At 66.3% G+C, this 26,891-nt stretch overlaps 2 protein-coding genes across 8 annotated transcripts in view; one reads left to right on the top strand and one right to left on the bottom strand.

Moving 5' to 3' along the window:
• LRRC75B (leucine rich repeat containing 75B) lies at positions 1 to 5,110 on the bottom strand. The gene is given in 3 exon segments (XM_069557026.1): positions 1 to 453; positions 2,585 to 2,817; positions 4,879 to 5,110. Coding segments are annotated over 3 exon segments (855 nt in total). The 3' UTR covers positions 1 to 63.
• The window catches only part of GGT1 (gamma-glutamyltransferase 1), a 27,315-nt gene continuing 2,092 nt past the window's right edge, over positions 1,669 to 26,891 (top strand). The window contains exons 1-10 of one of the 7 annotated variants that reach the window (XM_069558386.1): positions 1,669 to 1,906; positions 13,462 to 13,575; positions 18,735 to 18,902; positions 19,354 to 19,517; positions 20,095 to 20,225; positions 20,307 to 20,393; positions 23,442 to 23,634; positions 23,807 to 23,964; positions 24,834 to 24,983; positions 25,276 to 25,412. In XM_069558386.1, the coding sequence (XP_069414487.1) occupies positions 19,357 to 19,517; positions 20,095 to 20,225; positions 20,307 to 20,393; positions 23,442 to 23,634; positions 23,807 to 23,964; positions 24,834 to 24,983; positions 25,276 to 25,412 (1,017 nt within the window). In that variant the 5' untranslated portion in view covers positions 1,669 to 1,906; positions 13,462 to 13,575; positions 18,735 to 18,902; positions 19,354 to 19,356. Of the gene's footprint in view, positions 1,907 to 6,312; positions 6,560 to 9,397; positions 9,572 to 10,394; positions 13,033 to 13,461; positions 13,576 to 17,440; positions 17,541 to 18,734; positions 18,903 to 19,353; positions 19,518 to 20,094; positions 20,226 to 20,306; positions 20,394 to 23,441; positions 23,635 to 23,806; positions 23,965 to 24,833; positions 24,984 to 25,275; positions 25,413 to 26,891 lie in introns of those variants that run through there. The other 6 variants (XM_069558384.1, XM_069558383.1, XM_069558382.1 and 3 more) reach the window with 6 other exon arrangements.

The following is a 26,891-nucleotide window of genomic DNA, read 5'->3' as shown; positions in this document are numbered from 1 at the left end:
GACGCCAGGGCTGGGGGCCCGGGTCTGGGCCCTCGTGGATGGTGGGCGGCTAGGGGTGCTGGCTCAGAGGCTGGGCAGCAGCGGGCACGGCAGCCTGTCGCTGAGCCCCGTGAAGCTCAGGGCCAGCCCCGCCAGCCCAAATAGCGCGTGACGGGCTGCGGGTCCCGGGCCAACGGGGGTTCCCGACAGGTCCACGGCCTCGCCTGCTGGCAGGGTCTTCCGGAGCTGCGGGAGAGTCACGGGCGGGGAGGGACTCAGCAAGGGCCCCACCGCCACCACCCTGGCCTCAGGCGGTGGCCCCTGGTCAGGGCGGCCCAGGCCCCTGCACACGGCCACTTCCTGGGCGAGTGGCCACAGGCAATGCTGCCAAGAGCTCTGAGCCTCAGTTTCCCCCTTGGTTAAGAGGCGGCCTGGCTGTGAGGATTCGACGCACCTGCGTTTATCAAGGCTGTTCTAAAAACCCACTGTTTGCGGCCTCGCCACGCCTCTCACAATGGTTGTCTCTGATTTTTACGCCAACCCAGTGGGGTGGCATTGCTTATCCCGTGGTGCTGGTGGAGGGGGTGACCTGACTCCTCCACGGCCACATGCCACTAAGGGGCAGCCAGGTCTCCAAATCGGGGTGCTGGGCCCCAAGCTCCCCGGTCAGTGTTTCCACGTGCCTCCTCGAAGGTCACTGACCGTTTTGGAAGGATGGATGCTCCTGAGGGTGCCTGGTGTCCCCTACCCCGAGGCTTGGGGGCCAGGGAGGGAACAGACCCAGGCTAAAAAAGAGGGCCGCGTTGGGGGACGTAGGCTGGGACCTGCCCTGTGGGACACTCCCTGCGTCATAAGATGGAGTGGGGTCCCCCATCCCCCGCAAAACCCCTGTGGTTCTGTCCTGTCACTTGAGCCTGGGGCTGGCTGCCTGGGGGCCAAGACTGGTGGGGGCACCTCCAGAGCCCCTGCCCGCCAAGACAAGGAACAGCCCCCACAGGCCCGAGGCCAAGGGCAGCAGACTGGGGGGGCAAGGAGGCGCTCCAGGGCCCGGGTACCAGTGGCCTGTTGCCAGAACAAGCCTGTGCGCACGAGGCCATGTGGCCCGACTGAGGGGGACCCCATGGCTACGTGGGCCGCTGGGCTGGCCGTGGAGCCCCCGCTCAGGCCAGGGGTTCCCAGAGGGCAGTGTGGCCCTGGGCACACCACGCCTGCCCCAGCCTCAGTTTCCCCCCAGGTGACAAGACCTGGGCACCACCTGCCTCCCAGGCTGCCTCAGGGACTCAGCTGACTGCTGCTGAGGTCATGTTGGTCCGGGGGGCCGGGCCCTGGGCCAGGCGGGATGCAGAGGGCAGGGCGGACGGCAGCTCCCACGGAGAGGAGCCGGGCCAGGGGGGTGCCTGCAGCAAGGGGGCGCCTTGGGCTGGGGGCTGCATGCCTGCCCCCTCTCCAGCCCTGAGCCTCCCTCCGAGGCGGGTGGGCCCCCTGCAACCGCCTGGCTGAGGGGCTAGGCTGTAGATAAGCTGCTGGCAGGTCCTGCCCAAGGACTCCGAGCTCCAGGTGCTGCGGGGGGCAGCGCGGTCAGGGAGGCTGGCCACGGGGGCCCAAGCCGGGCATGCGCACAGCCGGCCGTCCGACCGCGGGCCGCCCACTGGCTGACCCCCCCCCCCCCCCCGCCCCGCTCCCCGCCGCAGCCTGGCTCACAGCCAGGAGAGGCTGCCCGCTGGGAGCTGGACAGGCTGGTCCGAGGCCCGCGGGGCCCGGCGGGAGGAGGCCCAGACAATGGGCCCTTGTTCCCGGTCCTCAGGCCCCGGGCCAGAGCCTCGGGCGACCCGCCGGCTCCCCGCGCACCCTCGGCGCCCCCCGGGACCAGGCCCCTCCAGGGAGCCCCGCTGCCCCCACGCCGCCCCGGGAAACAGGAGCCAGCCAGGTCAGCACGCCCTCCCCCCTCTCCCCGTCCAGCGGGCTGGCGCCCGTGGACTGGGTCTGGGCTGCCGGGGGAGGGTGGCTGTTTGACGGCACCCCCCGCCCCCATCCTGGCCCCCTCTCTCTCTCGCTCCTAAGCGGGCCCTCGCAGAGGCCCAGCTGGGCAGGATGTGGGGCGGCCTGCTTTCCGCAGAGCCGGCACCGAGCCCACTCCGCCACCCAGCACATTCTTTCATCCAGGCTGTGAGCAGCGTGCGTGCGCAGTGGCAGCAAGCCCAGGGTCCCCGCAACGGCTCCAGGCCAGTCTCGGGGTGCCTGTGGCGGCCGCTGCACCTGGACGTGGTGGCTCAGAGCCGGCTGGGCCCGGGGGAGGGCGCCCCTGTCTCACGCCAGGGCTCACTGTGACAGGGGGCCACAGGTTGTGTCGGGAGCAAGGCCCCTTCCAGCCTCACGGCGGGACATCCAGTGGGCCCAAGGGGTGGGCTGCAGGTGGCAGGGGCCAGCCCAGCAGGAGGAGGGATCTCCCGTCGTGCACTGCTCGGGGAGGCGGTGGGCTTCCGTCCCCAGGGGGAACGTGTGGACCGGCTCTCTCCCAGCCCTGGGACTCAGTGGATCTGTTAGAGTGTTCTGGATCCTGAAGGCTCCCCACGCGAGACCCCCTGCCTGAGTCCCAGGGCCGGGCCCACGGCTCAGGAAACGGGTCCAGACGACAGGCGACACCCCGGGGCTGGGCCAGCAGGGTTCCCTTGGGCTGCAGCTGCAGGCCAGCCTCGCACACAACGCTGGCACGGGGTCCCAGAGAGGGACGCGGACCCTCCTGAGGCCAGGTGTGCAGCAGGCCGGGGGACCCCGTCCACCACGCTGCCCGGCCTGGGGCGCGGGCCTCACTGTCTTGGGGCACTGCAGGTCCCGGGCCTGGGGCCCAAGCAGGCCGTGGGCAGGCTGAGGAAGGTGGCATTCCTGCAGAGCAGGCTACTGAGCAGGGCCCCTGAGAGTGGAGGCAGCCAGGGCCGCAGGCTCCCTGGCCTGGACGCCCTCCCAACCGCTGCCCCTGTCCCAGGCTTGCTGGACCTCCTCCCCCCCTCCCCCGACACCCAGCAGCGATGGGCAGCTGTCCAGGGCAGGTGGAGTCTACGTGAACAAAGAGTCAGTGCGTCGGGGGCCTCAGGGAGGTGATCTGTGGGTCTGGGAACCCTTAGACTGGTTCCCTGGAGGTGAAAATGTTCTGAGACCCCCACGGTTCTTCTGAGATGGGGCTTGTCTTTGGGGGGCTCCTCTGATGACCCCCCAGTGCCCGTGCCCTCCAGCATTCCCTTCGAGCCCCCCCACCTCTACCCACCTAGGCCGCAGTTCTGCGCTGTGGCTGCAGTCCAGACCCTTCCTGTCGGGGTGCACTCCGCTCAGACCAGGTGGTCCCCACTCCTGTTCTCCCACTCGAGAGAATGCCGCCAGCCCCATCTTCCCAGGCCCGCTGCAGGGTGCAGGGACCACCCCGCCAGCGCCCTCAGCCCCTTGCCCAGCCCTCCCACTGCTCGAGCAGCCTCAGGCCTCGGCCCCGACAGCCTCCTCCGGGGGACCCTGGCCTCCCGTCCCTCCCAGCCAGAGCCTGCTCCACGGCACCCCTGGGCTTGACCCCCTCGGTAGAGATCAAACATCCTCACGACTGGCTGTGGGGTGGCAGAGACAGCCTGCAAGCCTCAGACTCTGGCCTCCACGGCCTCCCCCGCCCACCAGCCCCCCTGTCCAGCCTCACGCACATCCCCCGTCAGGTCCCCGGCCTGCCCTGTCCTTCCCGCCCCCACCCCCTGCCCTCCTCCTCCTCTTCTCCCCCTGCGCCTGGCATGCTGTCTTTTAGGGGGTCCGTTTACAGGATGCGACAGGCACAACCAGGATGGGCCTCCAGACCTCAGGCGCCTCTGCCCACCACAAGCCAGAGAGTAATGTGCTCTCTGCGTAAAGCCCAGGAGGGCACAGGAAGCCAGGCCTCAGCGCCCGAGGGCCGTAACTGCAGAGGCCCTGTTGGCCGTGGGACAGGGCGGACCCCCAGACACCTAGCTGAAATGCCCAGCCAGTGTGTCTTGAGCTCCTTGCCAGACAGAGATCTGGGGCCCTGGCTGATTCATGCTGGCCTATTTGCACTTCACACATGGTTCAAGTGGGAGATGCCAGCTAGGGAGGGTTCAGGAGAAGCCGGGGCTGGCCCAGACAGGGTCCCAGGGACCCCAGCCTGCCTTCTGCAGGTGCGGACAGCTCCCCTGAAAGGGCCAGCCCCAGCCCCCAGCCTGCGGAGCCCAGAGGGGCAGGGTGCAGCCTTGGCTGGCCCTCGATTTGCTCTGCGGCCCTAGGCTTGCAGCTCTTCTCCAAGCCTCCGTCTTCCCAAGCATGTCCACCTGCAGACCAGGCCGATCTCAGCGCACGGGGCGGTGGGCGGCGGCGGGGCACCGGGACTCGGCAGAGAGGGCAGCGGCTTGCTTGGTGGTGACTGCTGGGGGCCCGGGGCTGGGGGCCGGCGTCTGTGGAACCAGGGCCCCGGCCACCCTGACCCAATGCTATGAGGCACAGCGGGTGCCAGCTGTGTGTCCTCAGTGGCCCGGGGCGCTGCCCGCGAGGAGGCTGGGCCTTGTCTGGGCTGCTAGGGTGAGGCTGCTGCACCTGCTGACCAGCCAGGCGGCAGCTTGGCCCCCCCAGGTCCTGGCTGCAGGATCCAGGGCCGGGCCTCCCGTCTCCCCATTGCCCCTAGGGACAAGACCACTGGCCCCCCAGCCGGCCTCCTTGGCAGGGTCTGAAGGCAGGCGCCTAGCTCCAGGCTAGGAGCCACAGCCGACCTCAAACCCCTGAGACGCGCGGACTGTCCAGGGAGCCCCTGCGCAGCTGTAGCCCACTGCCCTCCGTCCCCGCCTCGCCCTGCGGCCCAGACGAGACCCCCATCGTCCCCTCCCCTGGGAACCGCCCGGCGCGCGCGGCCCCGCTCCGCACTGCCTCCCGGCCCCTCCCCGGCCTCCAGCCCCCGCCGGCCCGCTCCTTCTCTCGCCTGGCGCAGGAGGCGCCGCAGCTGACGGGCGCGCTCGGGCCGCCACTCGCGGATCGTGGACTGGATCTCGCGGGGCCCGCGCACCCGGCGCTCCTAAGGCGCGGGCCCGCACCCCGCCGCCGCCCCGGCCTCCGAGCCCGCGTCGGGCCCGGCCCGCCGGCCTAGCCGCGCCCCCATGGCCGCCGCGCGGCGGGCGCAGAGCAGTCGGAAGGCCTCCGGCCCGGCGCCCCGCCCCGGCTCCGCCCCGGCCCCGCTCATGCCCGGGGATGTGCCGCGTGCGGGGCGCGCGATCCGAGGCTGCGCGCCCTGGCCCGGCTGGAGCGGGGCGGGGAAAGAGGAGGGCCTCTGCGGGGTTCCCGGAGATCCCACGCTCGGCTTGGGGGTGTCGCTGGAGGAGGCCGTCGGCCCGCGCTCGTCCTCGCTCGAGCTGTGTCGCCAGGGACTGGAGTCACGGGAGGGGAGGTGGCGCTGGGCGCCTCCAAAGCCTCGGGCACCCCGGGCTGACCGGGGATCGGTCGTTTTGGCGGCGAAAGAAAGGAGACTGGACTGGGGGGTCAGGGTGGGGTCGGGGGGCGGCTTCAGGCGGTGCCGGTACCGGTTCTCAGAACCTCCCCCCAGCCCTCCGCCGCAGCGCAGTTGTAGTACCCGACTTTTTCACCCTTTGCGGACTCTCCTTGCCTTGACAAATATTTACCCTCCCTCCCTCCCGCCTTGGCTGGCAGCAGAGCTGGGCGAGCCAGGGGCCTTGGGGGTGCTGGTTAACCATCTCACCCCAGCTTTGGGCAGGCTGGCAGCAAGCTGGCAGCACCTGCCTGCCTTCAGCCTTCCTCCCAGGCAGAAGTGGGGGAAGTCTGTGCCGGGTGGGGGGTGGGGGCGGGGGGTGGGGGGGTTGGTGCCTTGCTACTCCAGGGGCAGCTGACTCCAAGGGTCTTCCTTGGGGGCCGCTCCCCCTTGTAGCTCCTCCCTCCAGCCCCTTCACATTCCAGTGCAGGGGAATTTGGCTCCAGAGCCCTAGAGTGCCACAGCAGGGAGGGTGTGTGTCCAGCCTGGGAGGGGTGCCCGGGGACAGTGATGGGGGAGGAAGGGCCCACGGTGAGGGAAGGCAGACTTCGGCCCCTTCTGCAGGGTTAAGCACCGCTCCCCCCTGCCCCCCCCTGCCCCCGCCGCAGGAATAGGTCTGAGAGAACAGTCCCAGGGGCCGGCCCCCCAGCCGCCGTTCGGCCACCTGCGCTGGGCTTGATCCTCTCCTGGCCCCTTCTTTCCTGCTGTCGGAGGCTGTACCCAGACGCCCTCCCCCCCAGCTCTGTAGCCGGCTTTGTCCCCAGGCCACCTTGGCACCACAGGTTTCCTCCTTGGCAAACCTGCAGGACGGCCGGCCTGCCCTCCTCTGGGGCCAAGTTGACGGCACACTGAACTGACGTGGTGGAGGCCCAGGCTAGGGCCTTCAGCAGCGGCCCCGCGGCCCCAGGGGCCTTGCAGACCCCTTCCCAGAGCCGGAGGCCCGGTAACCCACACACTCCACGCTGCACCCCATCCCAGGACCGGAGCCAGAGCTGGGATGCCTCCCAGGTCCTGACCATATCCTTCCAGAGGCTGAGCCAGGCCTGGACCCCATCCCCCCCGAGAGTGAGAAGGCCCAGGAGGGGGCGTGGAGTCGGCGGGTGGGGTGGGCAGGGGAGGGCCAAGCCTGGATGTCGTGAAGGGGTGGCCAGACCGTGGTGGGGGGAGGGGTTACGCCCAGAGCTCGGACTCCCGTGGGAAGTGGAGAACTGTTCCTCAGCCCTGAGTCTCGTCCCCGCCCCACCCTCTGTGTCCTTGGCTGAGAGATTCCTGGAGGGTGTTTTCCAGGAAAGGGGGGTGGCATCTGGGCTTGGATCCCTGGACGGGCCTCCCCCGGCCTCCCGTGGGGGCGGCCAGGTTGACTGTCCCAATCTGCGTTGGACAGAGGCCCCAGAGGCAGAGCTGTGCCCTCAGGGGTGGGGGCAGCGTGCCCCACGGGCCGGCTCCCGTATGTGCTTAACTAAAGCCTGCTGCTCCCTATGCGTGGAGTTGCCCTGGGCAGCTGAGCTGTGTTTCGGGAGACCCCGTGGGATGGGGCGGGAGCTGTGGTGTTGCCCTCCGAGCCCCCAGGGCTGAGGTCGAGGTTCAGAAACTTGTATCCAGTGTCTCTGGCTCCCCAGCTGGCGCTAGTGGTAAAGAGGCTGCCGGCCAGTGCAGAAGCCTTGGGAGGCTCGGGCTCGGCCCCTGGGTGGGGAAGCTCCCCTGGAGGAGGAAATGGTGCCCCACCCCCGTCTTCTTGCCTGAAATCCCCTGGTCAGAGGAGCCTGGAGGGCTCCAGTCCATGGGGTCCCGGGAAGTCGGGCAGGGCTGAGCACAGCACCCAGTCTCTCGGGCGGCCCTGCCGCCCCCAGGAGCCAGCAGGCCGGGAGGTGGAGGAGGTGGAGAGTCAGGCGGGCGGGTGAGGATGCTGAGGACGTCCTGGGCCCCGAGTGGGACCTGCCAGGAGACCAGGAGCCCCAACAGCTGATGGCCCAGCTGCCATGACAGGGAACCAGGGTCCGGATGACCCAGCAGGTGGGGGGGAGGGCTGCCCAGGAGGAGGAAGCCCAGCCCGGGTACCTCAGCAAGCAGCCAGTAGCCACGGAGCCTCCCAGCAGCCACCGCAGAGGGACGAGGGAGCACTCACTAGGAGGGGGGAGGCAGGAAGCAGACGGACACTCTGCGGAGACCGTTTCCCCTGGAGCTGCTCCAAGGGGCGGGTTGGGAGCTTCCTGCAGGGTCGGGGTGGCCTCAGGCCCCGGCTCCAAACCCCTGGACCTGCCCTTCTGGGGGTCCAGAAACATGCAGCGCTGAGTTTTCTGTGGGTTTCATAACACGTGAACCACAAACTTGGTGATAGTTTAAAATGACAGGAGCATATCCTCTCCCAGTTCTGGAGGCCAGAAGTCAGAAACCAACCGAGGCGCTGGCAGGGCTGTGCCCTCTAAGATGCTTCAGAAGCCTCTCTCTCTGCCTGCCGCCAGCTTCGGGCAGTGGCCAGCGTCCTCACCGGCCTGGCCTTGCAGTGACTTCCCGCCAGTCTCTGCCTCCCTGGTCCCAAGGGCGCCTCCCGCGCGTCTGTGTGTCCCCTGCTCTTTAGTGCCAGGGCCCGGCTCTTTAGTTAGGCGGCGTAGGCCGCGCGTGGGCTTTCTCTAGGTTCAGAGAGCGGGGCTCCTCTCGAGCTATGGCGCACAGGCTTCTCGTGGCGGTGGCGTCTCTGGCTGCAGAGCTCAGCTGCTTCCTGGCGTGTGGGGCCCTCCCGGATCGGGCCTGGGACCCCCGTCTCCTGCGTTGGCGTGTGCGCGCTTAGTCGCTCAGTCACGTCTGACTCTTTGCAACCCGTGGACTGTAATGTGCCGGGCTCCTCAGTCCATGGGATGCTTCTGGGAAGAATACTGAAGTGGGTGGCCGTGCCCCGCTCTAGGGGATCTTCCCGACCAAGGGATCGAACCCGCATCTCCTGTGCATCACAGGCAGATTCTCTACCCGCTGAGCCGCCAGGGAAGCCGCGTGACTCCCTTCTTACGGGACGCTGCTTACTGACTCCAGAGCCCGCCCCCACCCAGGATAACCTCCCATTACTGATGACTTCTGCAGAGACCTCCTTTCCAGACGGTGCCCATTCAGAGCCCCCAGGTGGATGAGCATCTGGGGGAGATGGTTCAACCCACTCTGGCAGCTTCTGCAAAACCACTTCCTCTTCTGGAAAATGGGGAAAACACGATGCCCGCCTGGCAAAGGCGGAGGCTTAGACGCAGCAGGGAAGGCGTCCAGCGCGCACTCACTCACGGGTCAGTGCTGAGCGCCTGGGGCTCTAACCACGCTTCTGTGGCCCTGTGCCCAAGCCTCCTGGCCACGTGACAGCCATCACGTCCATTTAGATACGATCACTGGGCCCCGTGGGCGCCCCCGAGATCGAGATGCAGGAGGTCGATGGGAGAGCAGAGGTGGGGAGCTGTGATGGGGGTCCCGGGGCCCTGTGGGAGCCGGGGCAGCCCCCAACCAGGAGGCAAGGGAGTGCTTCCAAGAGGAGGAGGCAGTGTTGAGGTAGGGCCTGAGGGAAGACGAGTCCAGGCAGCGGGTGAACCGCTCGGAGGAGGGTCTGGCCCAGCCATGGGCACTGACCTGGAGGGCAGTGTGCACCTCTGAAGGGTGTCTTAGTCGGGGAGGGACATAATCTGAGTGCCGGGGCTGCAGGGGGGAGGAGAGGGGAGCCTGGGGATCTCGTGGGGTTCCCGCCACATGAATGAGAAGGGGAGGCTGCAGGGGGTGGGGCGGGCTGGGGTCAGGTGTGGCCGGGGGCAGCGGAGCGGGGGAGGGCTTGGCACCGCTGGACAGGGCAGTGAAGATGCCCAGGCCCCTCCCCAGGGCGGGTCGCTGCCTACCGTGGCCAGTGAAGGTCTGGGGAGGGTGGCCTCTTAGCTCAGGTTCGGGCTTATTGGTTGAAGCATCAGCCGACAGGGTGTTTCAGCAGGACGCAGCTAGAGAGAGGAACTGTGCCCAGGGCTGAGATGTGAAGGGGGTCAAAGAGAGGCTGGGGAAGGGGGCGGGGAGAGAGCTTCCAGAAGCCCAGGCAGGCCGAGCCGGCCATGCACAGAGGTGAGCGCATCGGTGAAGCCCCATGTCCACGTAGCCCCGTGCAGGGTCGTAGCCGTGGACAGGGGGCTTGGGCATCGCACCCAGGTCAGGGTTGGGGGCTGGGGTGAGGCCGGGACACCGCCTTCCTCCCCCGCCCCCTGGAGCTCCCAGACTCGCAGATAATTACGAGGTGGTGCGATAAACGCTACCTGTGCAGGGAGCCGTGGGCAGGCAGGGCACGGCGGCTACAGGCCCCGGGTGTGGCCGGTCTCAGCACATCTGCCCAGCAACTATTTGAAGGATCCGTGCTCTCCAGACAGAAAACGGAGGGCAAGGAAGGAGAGGAGACTCTGGGCCGTCAAGCCTGGGCTTGAACGTGAACCTGGGCCCTGCACATGGGGCCCGTGCCCTTGGTCGTCCTGCCAAACAGCCTCTGAGGTTGGGAATTGGACCTGGTCTGCCAGGTGCCACGCGGGCTCTGCAGCCCAAAGCTCCCGGTTGTTAACGAGCCGATTGCCCCGCGGGCCCATGCACCTGGCCTAGCGCCAGTCTCTGTCCTCACACCGAAGGCGGGTGCTGAGGCGGGAAGCCCCTGCAAGGCTGCTGGCGGGTGTCTGGGGGCAGCAGGGCCCCGCCGCTGTCTGCAGTTGGCCAGAGCTCCCCTCCCGCACCAGCGGGCCACACCAGCCCCTGTGCCAAGCCCGGGATCTCCTCCCATCCCTTCAGTGGCCTTTGTGGCTCTGAGAGGCAGCGGCCGAGCAGCCGTAGGGTGGGGGGCGTCGGACAGTGGGCAGGGTGTTAGGCCAGGCCCACCTGACGCGGGTGCAGAAGGTGGACCAGGAAGCAGACAACTGGGTCTTGATGTTGGGAAGAGCATGCAGCGACCCACCGTCTCTGTCCTGAGAGGTGGTGAGTTCCCTGTCAGGGCAGGTATGCAAGCCAGACTTTCTGGGGTGATGGAGATGGAAGCACAGAGGCCAAACATTTGGGTCTGTGTGACCCTCAAGCTGGTGAAGACGGACTTGTGTTCAGCCAGCTGACCGAGGGCCTCCTTGGTGCAGACCCCAGGGTACACAAAATGTCCCCGATGACATCATGCCTCCTGGCTCCCGCAGTTTCCAGAGGCTGGGTCGGGTGCGCCTTGCGTCTGGGCCCCCACCTGGCTCTCTCGCTGCGATGGCGTTACAGGATGCTGTGTCTCCTTTTTCGCTTTCTTTCTGGCCACTTCACCCTCCTTGCGGGATCTCAGCTCCCTGGCCGGGGGTTGAACCCCAACCATGAAAGCCCGGGGTCCTGACCACTGGGCCGCCAGGAGGCTCACCGGCACTTCCGCACTTCCAGGGGTTCAGGCCCAGCCACTCCCCAGGGCCTGACAGCCCAGCCGGGGGTGGGTGGGGCGCCCCAGCGGGAAGGAAGTGTTTTCAGGGCCTTCTCTGTTTCCTAGGTTGCTGTCCTGCCAGGTAGCTTTGGGCAAGTCCTTTTTCCTCTTAGGCTGCGGTTTCCTGGGCCAGGAGCATCCTGCTCGCCCACCCTCCCAGGGCAGTGTTGGGATGGGCCGGGTGCCGCCCCCCCCCGCCCCCCCCCCCCGCCCCTGCTCCCCAGGGCCTGAGTCTCCCATCTGGCCAGGCCCTGCAGGCTCTCCGGGATCTTTAGCAGATGAAAGGCTCCCAGGAGGGTGGGGCGGGGCCCGAGGCTGCCTGGGCAGCTGCCCCTGGCTGGAGGCTGGCCACACCCAGGCAGCTCCTCTGGGAGCGAGGACGCAGAGCCCAGCTCTCAGCCCCGCCCTCCGCCCGGCTCCTGGGGTGGCGACGGGATTCGTGGTCGCCCACCAGGGTCTTCATGAGTGAAGCTGAAAGTCACTGAATCGTGGGCTACACAGTCCACGGAGTTCTCCAGGCCAGATGGGGAGCCTTTCCCTTCTCCAGGGGATCTTCCCAACCCCGGGATCGAACCCAGCTCTCCCCCATTGCAGGCAGATTAGGGTTAGGGTTACCAGCTGAGCTATCGGGGAAGCCCTTTAATGAGTGAGCCAGGGTTAATGGGTTACCAGCCCAGTGACACATTCACCAGCTTCCCCAGGCTCTCAAAGTCCAGACGCGCTGGCCTGGCCTTCAAGGTCTGAGCGCAGCACCTTCCTGTTCCAGCTCTGATGCCTCAGGGCTCTGGAAGGGTCAGGAAGCTCAAAGGTCTTTCTTGTGGCCTCCCTGCTCCAGAGATGCCCCCCCCCAGGGCCTGGCCTCTGGGCTCCAGTGGCCCCTCCGCCAGGCTGGCCTCCCCAGTCCAATCCCAGGTGCCAGACACCTCCCCCCTCGACAGCGTGGGGCCCCCCCTCAGGGTTCTGGGCTCCCCCTCCACGGCTGACCATACCACCCCATCTTGGGTCCAGCTGGGGGCTCCTGGAGAGAAGAGACGGCAGGGGTCAGAGGGGAGAGCGAGGGGGGGAGGAACGATGGAGGCAAGGCTACAGGCTGCACGCAGCGTGTGGACCTCAGAGGCTCGGGCAGGCTTGCACTGCCAGCCTTGTGGGGGCACGCACCCCACCCCATCCCGTTGGGCAGGGGCATAAGCAGACCGCCCCGTCGTCCATCAACCCGCCTGCTTGCGACCCCAGAAAGTTGGGGGGCTGAGGAAAGACTCCCCGGGTCATGCAACTCCCTTCTGTCCCCGTGACGAGGGTCCTTCGACTGACAGCCTGTGGATGCCTGCGGCCCTGGGGCTGGGGGAGAGGGCATCCCGCGGCCAGAAGTGGGGGCTGCCCCCCGGATATCCTAAGGGGCCAAGAGGGACCCATTGCCTGACCTGCCCCTGCCCGGAGCCCGGTCTCATTCAGCTCCACAGAGGCCCTCAGAACTCAGGTCCTTTTACCCTGGACTGGAGACCCACTGGGCTGGAAGAGGCTGGCCACTGTCCGGGTCACGCGGCCCCCTGGGGCAGGACCCAGGCTCGCTCCTCCCCCTACCTGGAAGAGTGCCTGTGCCTTTAAAGCCTCCCCCACTCCGGCCCGCGGCGGTGAGGCGGGGGCAGGGGGAGGAGGGGAGGAGCCGCAGGAGACTGAGCTCTGTGCCTAGTGCTGGAGCGGCCGGAGGACCAGCCTTGCAGTCAGGTGAGCTGGGGCAGGGCGGGGGGTCTGGCTGTGCCCTGGCGCTGTGTGACCCCGAAGCCGCTGCTCACCCTCTCTGAGCTGCGGGGGGGCATGGGAGAGGGCAGCCCAGACCTGGGGCCTTTTCCGGGGCATCTGGAGTGCTGGGTCCCAGCCCCAGCTCTGTTCTGTCCCGGCTGTGCTCTGAACAGGTCGCTCCTCCTCTCTGAGCCTCAGTTTATGCACCTGTGTAATGGGAGTGGGCAGCCCTTCAGGGTGATGGGGGCGGGGCTGGTGCGGCCGGGTCACGCAGAGGGGTCTCGCAGGGAGGTCGAGCGAGGGGCAGAGCCTGAGGCCCTTGGCCTGACTGGGTCTGGCCTGGGAGCCTCCTGTTTGTTGTCTGGTAAGTGGTCTGAGGCCCGCTGACCAGGCTTCCCGGCTGACCTGGCCACGGGTATGGGGTGGGTGGAGGAGGCCGGGGGAGTGGGCTTCTCAGATTGAGAGGGAGGGGGGCCTAGCGTGGAGAAACTGAGGCCTGGAAGGGTGGGGGAGTCTGGGCTCGTGGGGAGGTCGCTGGGGGGTCTGGAGTGGAGGCGGGCGACGCTGGGGGCTGGGTGCCGTGCCCTCAGACCACATCTGCCCCGCTTGGGCTCTGGGGGGCGGAGGGGCAGGCTGGTGGTGCAGGGGGGTGACTGCGCAGCCCCAGGGGGCGCCCACCCCCTTGTGGTCCTCACAGGCTCCGACAGCCACTTGGACAGGCTTCCGGCTGAGAGTGGGGTCATCGGGTCTTAGGGGAAGGAGCCGTTTCTAATTCTTGACCCTGTTCCACCAGGGTGGGCAGCAGGGGACACGGACCCCAGCTCCGGTCCGGGTGTGGTGCCAAGCTTCCTGCCCAGGGCTGTGCTCTTGGACCCAGGGGACGTGGCTCTTCACTGCCCGCCAGGTGGTAAGTGGGGCGCCGGGGTGCCTACCTGCCCGTCCACGTACCTGCGGGCCCGAGTCACCCCTGCCTGAGCCTCGGCTTCCGGCCGGCCTCTGAATGGCTCTGGGGCTCAGCCCAGTTTCACCCCTCTGATTCGGGCGGGAGGATTAGCAGAGAAACCCCAGGCTGTCGGCACGCCTCATCTCTTCACACTCTCACTGCGTGTCCTGGAACCTGCTCGCTCAGCCCAGATTCCTCATGGGCGTAAGTGTGTTCGTGTGTGTGTGCATGTGTGCGTGTGTGTGCACACGTGCATTCACTGGGAGCAGGCGGTGCATGGCAGGCTCAGCATCTCTGGATGCGTGAGACTTGCATACTCCTGGGGGCAGGGAGCTCACCACCTTCTGTGCCTAGCACAGGAGCCCTAGGGTCTGGCGGGGACCTCCAGCCCAGACCCCCTGCCCCCACACCCCCCTGGAGTGGAGGTGGCGGCATCCGGGACGGAGTGTGGCACACTCGACGTGGGAGGACGGGCTTTGTTGTTCCGAACGTCTTGCCTCTGTTGACTCGGCCTGTGGGACGCCGTCACACCCGTCCTTCCTGAGACCCCGCAGCCGCTGCTCGGCTTCTCCTGGGCCCCATGGCAGGCCCTCCAGCCGGTCCCAGCCCAGGGTCTTCCTGCTGGGGTCACCTGTAGGGTCTGGGTCCTTCTCTGTCCATTCAGGCCTTTTTCTGACCTCCCTGCTACCCCAGGCAGGAAGGAAACCATTGAGCAAGCTCGGGCAGGTGGGGCAGAGCCCTGTGGCTTCCCACCGCAGAAGCCTCCCTGCCAATGGTGCGGTCACGCAGCCGCTCAGGCAGGACCAAGTGCCCCGGTGTTGCTGGCCAGCGTCCAGCCCTTGGGGACGGGTCTTGAGCCTCAGTCCCTGGGTCCTGCCTCGTCCCATCTTCTCAGTCACCCTGGTCTGCAGGGGACAGGATGACATCCAGGGAAAGAGAGGTCGGGGCACCCCCAGCCTGGGGTCGTGGTGGAGAGCTCATGGGGCACCCCCAACCTGGGGTTGTGGTGGAGAGGTCGCGGGAGTGGGGAGCTTGCGGGGGTGGGGAGCTCAAGGGAGTGGAGAGCTCGCGGGGGTGGGGAGCTCACAGGAGTGGAGAGCTCGCGGGGGTGGGGAGCTCGCGGGAGTGGAGAGCTCGAGGTCCCATGTGGAGCCCGCCCAAGGGCAGTGGTGTGTTTCGGCTGTGAGGCCCCAGGGGCGGCAGTGTCTGCTCCGCCTCTGCGTCTCCTTCCATCAGCTGGTGTGGCCTTGTGGGCTTTCTGCAGATTAGATAGTGCAGGTGTGGGGCTGGAGGCTTTGGGGCAGCCTGGATACAGTGAACCGGGCGCAGGAGAGGAAGGCCTGACTTGGGAAGCGGCTGATCCTTGCCCTTGGCAGATGAAGGCCAAGGCGAGGTGGGGCAATGTCCAAGTCCCCCGGGGCGAATCTGGAGCTGCTCCTGACTCCACTCCCTCACGTCCGGGACACACAGCCCCTTGGGGCAGGTACGGGGTGGCCAGGTGTGTGTGCCCTGCTGGTCTGTGCGGCCTTGGACCCGCTCTGGCCCTCTCTGGACCCTGCCTTTCCAGGCTGGGCAGCTGGTTCCTCGGGCCTGGAACGCTACCATTATTGGACAGATGGTGGAAGCTTCTAGGCGTGAAGCAGAAGGGAGGTGGTGCCACCCCGGCCCTGCTGCAACGGCCTCAGGAGCCATCTCTGGGCCTGGCGTTCAGACACTGAGCCGGGACAGGGCGGGCCGGCGGGAGACCCACCCTGGGGCTCGCGGAGAGGCTCACAGACACCATCCTCTGGGACAAGGGTTGCCCCGCCCCTGTCAAGCCCCGCTTCTTCCCCATTGGAGCCACAGCCCTCACCTGCTGCCACCACCCAGGGGGCACCGCTGACAGCACCTGCCACCTCCAGGGCCCTCCCAGGGCTGCGTGAGCTTTAGCCGCCTGGTGATGGGCGGAGTCCCCGGGCTGCCGTGGCAGGTCGGGACCAGACCAGACACAGCCTCTGGCCGCCCTCCCTGCCACGTGCTGTCTTTGGGGATTGCCCACTCTCCACAGGGATTCAAAGTGCCCCATCATAGTCTGAGTGCGGCTTGGGAAAGCATCTCCAGACACAGAGTATTTCAGAAAGGAGTGAGGTTTTTGAGAATAAACAGCAGAGATAGTGGAAATGTTAGCTGCCACTCCTTGTGACCCCATGGACTGTGGCCCGCCAGGCTCCTCTGTCCATGGGGATTCTCCAGGCAAGAACACTGGCGTGGGTTGCCATGCCTTCCTCCAGGGGATCTTCCCGAGCCAGGGGTTGAACTTGGGTCTCCTGCACTGCCCTAGTGAGAGTGCCGGGAGCACAGCGGGCCTGGTCACGGGTGGCCTCGGCCTGCAGCGGCGTGGAGCTGGACCTGGGCTCCCAAGCAGGGGCTGGGCCCATTTGCAGTGCTGAGACCACCACGTCCCAGCCGCGAGACCAGTGGTCAGCAACAAGAGCGCTGGCCCTTCAGCGTTGCTGGAAAGAATTTCCACCCAGACGGAAAGCAGTGAGGCAGGGAAAGCGGTTACTAGGCAGAGAGCACAGTGCGTGTGGACAGGCGCGCAGCGGACTCGGAGGGAGAGACCCGGGCCACGGCCACGTGGCAGTTCAGATCACTTTATGGGGCGTTTCTTTCCGTTCCCCTCTAGCCAGTCCTTGTGATTTGCCCGCTTCACGTGTTTGGTGTATCTCAGGGCCCTGCCGTGTGTGCGCATGAGTCTCCCGGCCAACAGGGATTCTACTGAGGAGGGCTGTGGGTAGAGCACCCCTTGACGTGACTCCCCGTCGGCCTCCAAGGAGCCTCTTCTGTGCATGTGTGGTCAGGGACAAGAGCTCTGCGATCCATGCAGGGCCCAGCCTCCTCCCTTGCTTGTCCTGCTGTTCTCATCTTGGAGTTTCGGTTGAAAGGCTGAAACTCTGATGGCTTTATCCTGGTGGGGGGAGGGGGCATCTGGCCTCCTGACAACCCACTGAGAACTGATGCTTTCCATGGGTGAGTAGAGAATTTTTATAGCCTTAAGACAAAGAAAATTCCTGCGGGAAGGGTGGCATTAGGCGATTGGTTAGGGCGCTATAGGGTGAGAACTGGATGGGCATTTCTGCATCACTGGGGGTCAGGAAGCTGGCTGGTAAGGGTCAGGGAGGCTTTTGACAATGGTCCCAGTGGGGCTCAGTCCGTCCCGGAGACGACCTTCATTCTGAGCTCCGGGGCTGTGGCCTTGGGATAGGACTCCACACCCCCAGGAGGGCCTCTGGGCCCCTGTGCCCTCCGCAAGACTAGGTGAGGGTTCCTCAGCCCCTCTGCTCCTCCTGGGGGAGCCCACCTGATCACGGGTGGCCTTGGCCTGCAGCGGCGTGGAGCAGGACCCACCCCAGCTCCCAGCCCCCAGCTCCCTGCCGAGCTCTGGGCCCCCTGAGGAGCTCTGCAGGGCCCGCGGGCATGGCTCTGGGTGGCTCTTGGGGTGGGGGGCCCGGCCTGTGCCTGGAGGGACTTTCCCAGGCAGACAAGTTGGCCTCTTCCTCCCCGGCCAGTACCCCAGCCCGCCGCCGTCTTTTGGGAAGCAGTGGGGGTATCGTGCAGCCCCCGTGGCCCCCTAGGCATCGGGTAAGCCGACCAGGGTCAGGAGGAGCCCAGCCGCTGCTGGAGGCCCAGCACCCCTTCTCTGGCCTCAGTTTCCCCTCCTGACACGGATTTGGGTGAGAGCCAGCCTGGTGGCGGGGGCGGGGCTTGGATGTGGTTTTGGCCAGTCCAAAAATGTTGGGGGCGGGGATGGGAGACCAAAGCCAGTCCCTCAGCAGGGTGTCTTCCTCCGGGCTTCCTGTGGGGGCTGGGCCAGGCCTCCCGCCCAGAGAGAGGGCGCCGGTCACTGCGGCCCACTGCTTCCCCATTCCCCGGAAGGCTGAGCCTCGCAGGTACCCCCTGGCCCTGTGGGGAGCCCCCTTAGGCCCTTGGCAGAAAGCTGGACAGAGGGGAGGCCAGAGTGTGGACCTCAGGGGGCCTTGGCTGGCTTCTCCCCGGGGCCTGGGTGGGGAGAGGACGCAGAGTAGGACCAGGGTCTCAGCTGAGGGTCCCAAGCCCAGGAGAAATGCCCAGCATGCCCTCGAGGTGCCCAGCGTGAACAGGCCTGGGGCCCAGGACATGCCCTGCGGGCTGCGGAGGGTTGAGGGCAGAGGGCACAGAACCATCCCAGGGCGGGCCCCTCTGAGTAGGGATAGGGCGAGGCAGAGGAGTCGCGGCCCGGGGTTTTCTGGCAGAACATCGCCCTTTGTGGGGGAACTGAGTTTGGGAGAGGGGGCCTTCCCCCTCTGACCCGTTGGGTCACACAGCCCTCACCTGCCGTCCTTGCCACTGGGACCCCATGGTTAAAGGCTGTCCCTGTCCAGCCTGGCAGGAAGTCTCCAGAGAAGCCCACGGTGTCAGGATGAGGTGAGGACGACCGGCTCCCCTCCTGCCCACAGGCCTCCGGCATTGCCCAGCAAAGCCAGTACTTAGCTGACGCTTGACACCCGGCTCAAGGGCACAGCATCTGCCTGCTGTGCAGGAGCGCAGGGCTCACCCCTGGGTGCGGAAGGCCCCCGGGAGGAGGAAAGTGGCAACCCGCTCCAAAGCATCCTTGCCTGGAGAAACCCATGGACAGAGGAGCCTGGCGGGCTGCAGTCTGTGGGGTCGCAGAGAGTCAGACACGGCTGGGCAGCTTACACGTTCACACTTTCCAACCCACTTCATCTCTCATTGCACTGGACAGACGGCCAGTGACTTTCCCAAGACTGCACGCAGGTGAGATGCAGGCTGGCCCTCACCCGTGGGTCACATGCCAGCTCCCTGTGACTGACACACGGACACACACCCACCCACCCCATGCCTGGGAGACACACAGACGCACACGGACACACACACACACCCTCCCCATGCCTGGGAGACACACAGACGCACACGGAGACACACAGACGCACACGGACACACACACACACCCTCCCCATGCCTGGGAGAAAGGCCCTGGGGGTGGAATTCACACCAACCTGGGAGCGGCTGACAGCTTCCTCTTGGAGACACAGAGACTCCTCACAGAGCCCCCCGAGCTTCAGAGACACCCTCTCCGTTTGCAGGAGGACAAGCAGGCTGCGTGCTCTGGAAGCCTCCCTGGAGCAGGTTCTGTAGTCACGGGCTCCCGCGGAGCGTGAAGGAGGCCCCAGCTATTTCTGCAGCCGGTCCATCCCACACCGTCTCTGTGGCCCCCTCCCTGGGAGGCTCGGGCCGCCCACCCGCTGAGGAAGGTAGGCTCCGGCCCCGCGGCAGTCGGGAGACATGGGTGCCCCCCTCTGGCTTTGAGCGCACCGGAAGCTGGGCCCCACACTCTGCGGCCGGTCACCTGGGTCCCCAAGGACAGTGTCGGGAAGGAGTCAGGCCAGGCCTGTCCCTCCTAGGGTGACCTGAAGGCCACTGTGAGGGCTCGACCACCATAAGGGGCCAGGCAGGCCCAGGAGGCTCCCCTCCCAGGAAGGGTCCCTGCCAGAGGGGGGCCCGAGGCTAAGCAAGAGGATTTAGGGGGCAGAGATGGGTCAGGAGCTGCTGAGAGAGGGCATGGCCCGAGCAAAGACGGGAAGGAGGCCTGGCATGTCCTCCTGAGGCCGGACTGCGTGCCGTGCCCTGGGGGCCGAGGCTGTGCCCTGGGGTCCGGTCGGCGGTCGGTCCCCTGACCTGCCACCCCGCGCCTGGCGCCTGCAGAACATGAAGAAGCGGTCCATGCTGCTGGCTTTGGCGGCCGTGGTCTTGGTCCTCCTCATCATCGGGCTCTGCATCTGGCTGCCCGAGGCCTCCAAGCAGCATAGCCACGTGTACCCCAGGGCCGCCGTGGCCGCGGACGCCAAGCGCTGCTCAGAGATCGGCAGGTGAGTGGGGCCCCGGGCCTGGGGGACCGCCCCCGTCAGTGCCCTGGGGCATCACCCTCACCCCTCTGAGGCTCCACCCTCGCCCCTCTGGGGCTCAATCCCCAGCCCCGCGGGCCCTGGTCATCGGGCTGCCTGAGCGAGCCGTGTTCGAGCACACAGGGCTGCCCCTCCCATCCGTGGGCCTTCCTGGCAGCCTCCGGTCAGGGGCGAAGGGGACCCTGGAGCCGAGGGCAGGGTGTGGGGGTCTCCCAGTGACCGGCTGGACCCCTTTCTCAGTTCAAGGCTGTCTGCCTCTTCAGAGAAACTCTGCTGTTTAACGCTCTTTGTAGGCCCACAGCTCACGTATACAGAAGTCAGGCCTCACACGGGAAAAAGATGTTAATAATAAAAAAAGGAACAGGTTTTCATTCTTTTCCAATTATCAAAGCCATGTTCATCTGTTGGCGTGAAAAGCCTGTTGGTTTTCAAATACGGCAAATTTTCTGCGTTAAAAAATAAAACCTGTGGGCTCCTCTTGGTCCACCCTGGGGCAGGGTGGCCCCTCCGAGCCGCTCACCCCCGCCCGTGCCACCGGCAGGGACACGCTGCTGGACGGCGGCTCGGCGGTGGACGCAGCCATCGCGGCCCTGCTGTGCATGGGGCTCCTGAATGCCCACAGCATGGGCATCGGGGGCGGCCTGTTCCTCACCATCTACAACAGCACCACGCGTGAGTGCCCTGTGGGGTGGGCTCCAGGGACGGGGAGGGGCCGGGGGCCATGCAGCCCGCCCACCCGCCCGGTCCTTCCAGGGAAGGCTGAGGTCATCAACGCCCGCGAGGTGGCCCCGCGGCTGGCCTCCGCCGGCATGTTCAACAGCTCGGAGCAGTCGGAGGAAGGTGAGAGCGGGCTCAGGGCGGATGCGGGGCCAGGACGAGCTGTCTGCGGCTGGGGGTGGCCCTCCCATCCCTTCCCAGGGCCCACAGCACCCCCACCGTGGAGGATCAAGCCCATTATCACAGAGTGAAGGGTGTTTCTGCTCAGGCCCCTTCTGGGCCACAGGGAGCTAGAGAAGCGGAATGCCCCCTGTTGCAGCAGCGGGTATGGGTCAGGCCAGCGCCCTGCTCAGTCCTTTGCACCCACGGCGAGCCCCTTCAGCCCTCCCTGCACACTGGCGGGGGAGCTCGGTGCGGATTCCCATCATATAGCTGGGGACGCGGAGGCCCACCCAGAGAGGCCACGTAGACCGACCGAGGCCACGCACAGCGTCCCAGGTGGCTCAGTGGTAGAGAATCTGCCCGCAGTGTGGGAGACCCAGGTTCAATCCCTGGGTTGGGAAGACCCCCTGGAGAAGGGCATGGCAACCCACTCCAGTATTCTTGCCTGGAGAATCCCAGGGACAGAAGGGCCTGGGGGGCTACAGACTACGGGGTCACAGAGTCGGACACAACTGAGCGTGCGCGCGCACACGCACACACACAGTCACACACACACACAGTCACCCACACCCACACACACACAGTCACCCAGCTGGATGGTGGGAAAGCTGAGTTTGAACGCACCGGTTGTGTTTTTAAAGAGCATCCAAGTCACTCATTGCTCACCTGTGGGGTTAGCTGTCTAGATTCCAGGGCGGAGTTTCTTTACTAACCTGCCCTTCAGCTCCAGGGTTCGCCCTGCAAGGACCCCGGTGGACTGCAAGACAAGGCTGGAGGGAGGAGGGATGGAGATTAAAGGCCCTGTGGGTCTGACCGCCTCCTGCAGGCTCTGCCCCTGGGGGACTGAGAGGGCTCCGGAGCGGCCCTTTTGGAATTCTCTTTCTCTCCAAGACACAGTCTGTGAATTTTCACCTGCTGGGAAGCTCACCAGGTGTAGTGATGAAGTCATTCAGGGTATGAGACTGCAAGAATCTTACAGACTTGGCATTTTGCAGTCTTGAGATTCATGCGTTTGACTCGGGCTTGTCGGGCGTTGGGGCTGTTCCCCAGCCAGTAGAAAGAAAGGTACCAGGTGAAGGGCACCGTCCAGGAGGAGCAGAGGGGAGATGGCACGGGTGTGCTCAGCGCCACTGCGCGGCCTGGAGGGCAGACGCGGGCAGGGTGAGAGGGCACGTGGGCTTACCAGGTGCAAAGACCCGGAGGCTGGGGCTGGGGTGGGGGGTGGGCATCTGGGGGGAGCAGGAGGACGCAGGGTCAGGTTGGACCCCGTGGTGGGTCATTGTGAAGACCCGGCCTTGTGTCTGAAGGAGGGACGGGTGTTCCCTGCGTCGGAGGGCACTGGGGGGGGATCTGGCTCTTTTCCGACGGGACCCCTCAGGCTGCCAGTCAGGTGGCCCGTCGGGAAGTCCCGCGATGGGCAGGGATGCTGAGGGCTGGTGCCCAGCACACTCGGAGGACGGAGCCGTGGGTCTGCGGAGGGGTCTGCTGTGACACACATCGGGGGGCCTGGGGAGGACAGATGGCCCCCATGGAGGCCAGCACGGCTCCCAGTGAGTCCCCCTTGAGACGCCTTTTTTGACCCTCAGATCTGGCCATCGGGAAGCAGCCTCAAGATTTCAGCCTGGGGGCTGTGGGCGCGTAATGGGGCTCAGTGGTAAAGAATCCACCTGCCAAGGCCGGAGGTGCGAGAGACCTGGGTTCAGTCCCGGGGTCGGGATTGAAGATCCCTTGGAGGAGAAAATGGCAACCCTCTCCCATGTTCTTGCCTGGAGAGTCCCACAGACGGAGAAGCCTGGCAGCGGGCTGCAGTCCATGGGGTCCTCGGAGTCGGACACGACCTCACGTGCACACACTCTCTGGACCAGGCAGCCTGGTGTGCAGGGGGGCAGACAGGAGAGGCCGGGAGACAGAGAAGCCCGGGGAGAGGGGGTCGGGCCAGGTGAGATGAGCAAGGGGCCCGGCTCCCTGCTGAGAGGGCGGCCCAGGGCCTCACCGGCCTGAGGTCAGGCCCACACGTGCTGAAGGGGATGGACGCGTGCTGTCTGGCAGACCTTCCAGGAGGTGATGTGGTAACAACCTGGCTCTTGGAACCTCGTGCCTGACTTCAGGGTGGGAGATGCCGCTCGAGAGTGGCTGAAACACGCTCCCCCGGCCCACATCTCGGGTGAAAGCAGGAAGACGCCTGCAAGCCGGGGCTGTGTTGAGGCTCTGTGTCAGGGCCGGGCCCTAGGGCACGCCGGCGGGCGGCGGGGCCTGGCGGGGAGCTGGGGTCCGTGGCTGTGTCTCCAGTAGCTTCCTGGCTCCTCAAAGGACGGAGCTGGGAGCCAAATCCCTTCATGGTCAGACGGGGAAACTGAGGCCCAGAGAGGGTGCTGCGCAGGGGTCCGGGACAGTGGAAGAGAGGAAGAGGGGCTCTTGCTTTGGCACCAGCCCAGCCTTGCGGGTGGTCTGCGGCTTTGACTGGGGGCCTTGGTGGGTTCCAGGGGAACCCTTGAATCGTACAGGGTGAAGGGGCTCGTGACCCAGGAGGCTCAGACTGAGGGGTGGTGAGGTCCGGCTTCCGTACACTCTCGCTGCACAGCTGTGCGCCTGGACCAGGTTTTCAGACACGGGGCCGCTGCGGAGACAGACGTGTAGGCCTGGGGGACAGCGGGACCCCCGCACGTGCCTCCCTGTGCCCTCAGCAGACACCCCGAGCAGAGTCTCATTCCTGTCTGCCAGGTCAACTGTGTCAGTCGCTCAGTCGTGTCTGACTCTTTGAGACCCCATGGACTGCAGCCCGCCAGGCTTCTCTGTCCATGGGATTCTCCAGGCAAGAATACCGGAGTGGGTTGCCATTTCCTTTTTCAGGGGGGTCTTCCCAATCCAGGGATCGAATGCAGATCTCCTACCCTGCAGCCGGATTCTTTACCCTTTACCAGGCACAGCCGCAAGCTTGCATTTCCTTCCTGAGCCTCTGGGTCCCACTCAGGACGTGCGGACCACTAGCGGGTGCCTCTCCTTTCGCAGGCGGGCTGTCGGTGGCGGTTCCGGGCGAGCTCCGCGGCTACGAGCTGGCACACCGGCGGCACGGGCGGCTGCCCTGGGCGCGCCTCTTCCAGCCCAGCATCGAGCTGGCCCGCCAGGGCTTCCTGGTGGGCAAGGCCTTGGCGGGAGCCCTGGAGAGGCAGCGGGAGGCGGTGGAGCGGCACCCTGCGCTGTGGTACGCCTGGCCCTCCGCCGTGGGAGCCCACCCCGGGGCCAGAGCCCTGACCCAGCTGGGCTGCACACCGTGGGCAGGGGTGCCCCGTCCTCTGGTCTCCTGTGTGGGGTGAGGTCTGGATGGCTGAGCCCCTCCCCATGCCTGCCTCATGAGAGCCCCCCCACCACTCCAGCGAGGTGTTTTGCCGCGACGGGAAGGTGCTGCAGGAGGGGGACCGCGTGACCATGCCCCGGCTGGCCGACACCTTGGAAACACTGGCCTCAGAGGGCGCCCAGGCCTTCTACAACGGGAGCCTCACGGCCCAGATTGTCAAGGACATCCAGGAGGCCGGTGAGTGGGCGACACCAGGGGCCTGCGGCCAGAAGCTCCACAGCAGGAGCCCTGAGCCTGGGGTCTTCGGGCCTTGCCTGGACACTGGGCCCTCAGGGAGTGCCTGGCAGGGGAGTGGGTCACAACTGTGTCTGCAGCATGGATCCACAGCTCCTGGTTGAGTCAAAGCTGAGGGAATTCCTGCAGTCTAGAACAGGAAGCCCGGGGCGGCAGGCTTGGGGGCATTGAGGGGTGGGCAGGAGTGAGGAATGGGGAGAGCATGAAGGTGCAAACCCCGGAGGACTTCCTGGAGGAGGTGGCACCTGAGCCACAGGTGACGTTGGACTTTGCAGGCAGAGAGAACGGTCTGAGGCTTGGATAGAGGGGTTTTAATTCTCCAGGAGGATCACCGGGAAGGAGGGTGGGCTTGCTGAGAGGGGTGTGTGGGTGCTGCACGCAGGGATCTTATGGGCAGGTTCTGGTGGGTTTAGGAGTCCTGGTTGCCTCTCTTTCCTGCCCCTGCCTCCGTGAACTGTGTGTGTCAGGGAGGAGGGCGATTCGCTTATTGACCTTTACCACTGACACCGGAAATTAGCCTATAAATACTTCAAACACTTCATCGGTCTGGAGCCAGTTTCCCTGGAGAATAAGGGCCTCCCTCCACCCACTAGTCACAGGAGGAGGAGGCTGATGGGAGGCGGGGGACCTCTGGCCGCCGAGAGGACAGGTGTCGGATCTGGAGGCCAGAGGCGCAGCAGGTGGAGGATGCTGGCCTGGGCCTGGCCCCGGGGAGGTGGCACGGTTGGGGGGGCATGGGGGGGACAGTGGACGGGGCTCCCCTCTTGATGGTCCCCCAGAAGTGTGTCCCATCCCTGGGCCCCCCGCTGCAGGGGGCATCGTGACGGCCGAGGACCTGAACAACTACCAGGCGGAGCTGGTTGAGCAGCCGCTGAGCGTCAGCCTCGGGGGTGCCCAGCTCTACGTGCCCAGTGCCCCGCTCAGCGGGCCCGTGCTGGCGCTGATCATCAACATCCTCAAAGGTCAGCCGTGCCCCGGGCTGTGGGCTGGGCGGCCTGGGCCAGGGGGCACGCCCGGTGGATCTGGGCGGTCATCCGCCACCCCGGGGCCTGGGTAACCCTGTGGCTGGCATGTGCTGCCCAACACGGGTACCTTTGCTTCCTTCCCCCGCCTCCCAAGCAGGCACTGCCGTTGGGCAGTAAATGTTCCCCTTCTCAGGGTGAGCCGAGTGACTCAGGGAGGCCTCCCGGGGCCCCCACTGTCCTGGCCAAGGGGACCCGGGAAGCTGGGGTCACTGTGGTTCTGCCCGACCAGGGTACAACTTCTCCCGGGCGAGCGTGGAGACGCCTGAGCAGAAAGGCCTGACCTACCACCGCATCGTGGAGGCCTTCCGCTTTGCCTATGCCAAGAGGACCCTGCTTGGGGACCCCAAGTTTGTCAACATGACTGAGGTAAGGGGGCAGGGGGCTCAGCCCACTCTGCTTCATTCCTCTTTTTGCACCGCCAACTTTGGCCTCGGGGCCACCAGGTGCGGGGGTGGACTGCTGACCCTGAGTGCTGGCCTCTGCGCCAGGGCGCTCTCGCCGGGGGAGTGGGGGTGCTGGGGGCGGTCCTTAGTGCTTGCCTCCTCCGCCACCCTCCAGCTTCGGGGCCTCAGCACGAGCCGCGTCCTTGGCCTGGAAGCCCCCGGAGCCATCAGCGCAGAGGTTGGGGGGGGGGCGGTGGCAGGGGGCGGGAGCGCACAGGGGCGTCGAAGCCCACAGGGCTGATGACGAGGTTCGATCCAGGCAGGCAGAGGCCCCGGCCACACACGCTCCCGGTCACACCAGCTTCCCAGATCCCCACCGCCCAACCCACTCGCTCCCCAAGTGCCCCCCCACCCCCCACCCCCGCCGGGTCCAGGCTGGACCCCTGCCTCCATCCCCATCATGGCGCTCATCCCCTACTCGGTCCGCCTGCGAGCTCTTCCCCCCTCCACTCCCTCCAGGCCCTGACGGAGCCTCCGAGCCTCCGCTCCCCTCCGGCGCGGCCCCTCCGCGGCATCCCACGCCTTCACCAGTGCCTCCTCCCCTCGGCTGCTTCCTGGGCAAGGCTGTGGCCGTGCAGCACGTTTCCTCCCTCTCCCGCCTCCAGCTCCCTCTGCTCTGCCTGCTTCTTCTGTTGGGACACCTGGCTCTGCCTTTTCCCGAGGGTCCCGCCTGCATCTTGAGGCCCCGGGGCCCCGTCCTTCTCGCCTCCAGTCTCTTAGCCTCGCTGGACCCCCGCCCCAGGCTGCTGTCGTGTGGATTTTAAGGCCCAGGGCAGGTGGCTCGTAGGATGTCCCAATCCCTGGTCCAGCTGCTCTCTTGGAAGTAGATTCGAGCTTAACGTTCTCCCCTTGGATTAGCCAATTAATCCGTGGATGCTGCAAGAACCCACGGCCTCTGCTTGGCCTCCAGGGCCTTGCCTTGCCAGGGAACTCTACAGGTCAGGGGCGGCCCATCACACACCCAGGACAGGGTCTTCAGGGTCCGACAAGCGCGCGCCTCCAGTCAGGCTCCTGCTGTCCCCAGCCGCCCCTTCTGCGCCGCGCGCCTCCCGGGCGAAGCTCACGGCCCCTCCCGGTGGTGTTCCGCCCCCAACACAGGGCCAGAGGGTTAACACCCGTCAGCTGGTCATTTCTCCATCCCAAGTGCGGGAGGTTTTAAAGGCCTTTTAGGGCCCGTAAGGATCTGTGGGGAGAAGGCAATGGCACCCCACTCCAGTACTCTTGCCTGGAGAATCCTAGGGACGGGGGAGCCTGGTGGGCTGCCGTCCATGGGGTCGCACAGAGTGGGACACGACTGAAGTGACTCAGCAGCAGCAGCAGCAAGGTCCTGTAGGAGCAGCCCCTGCCAACATCTGCAGCCTCCTCTCTCCCTAACTCCTGTCACTGTCTGTGTCACTCATAA

The sequence above is a fragment of the Ovis canadensis genome, chromosome 17 (genome assembly GCF_042477335.2).
Source record: "Ovis canadensis isolate MfBH-ARS-UI-01 breed Bighorn chromosome 17, ARS-UI_OviCan_v2, whole genome shotgun sequence".
In the NCBI taxonomy this organism is placed as follows: domain Eukaryota; kingdom Metazoa; phylum Chordata; class Mammalia; order Artiodactyla; family Bovidae; genus Ovis; species Ovis canadensis.
The sequence above is the reverse complement of the archived record's forward strand: the minus strand, read 5'-3'. Positions and strand labels throughout refer to the sequence as shown.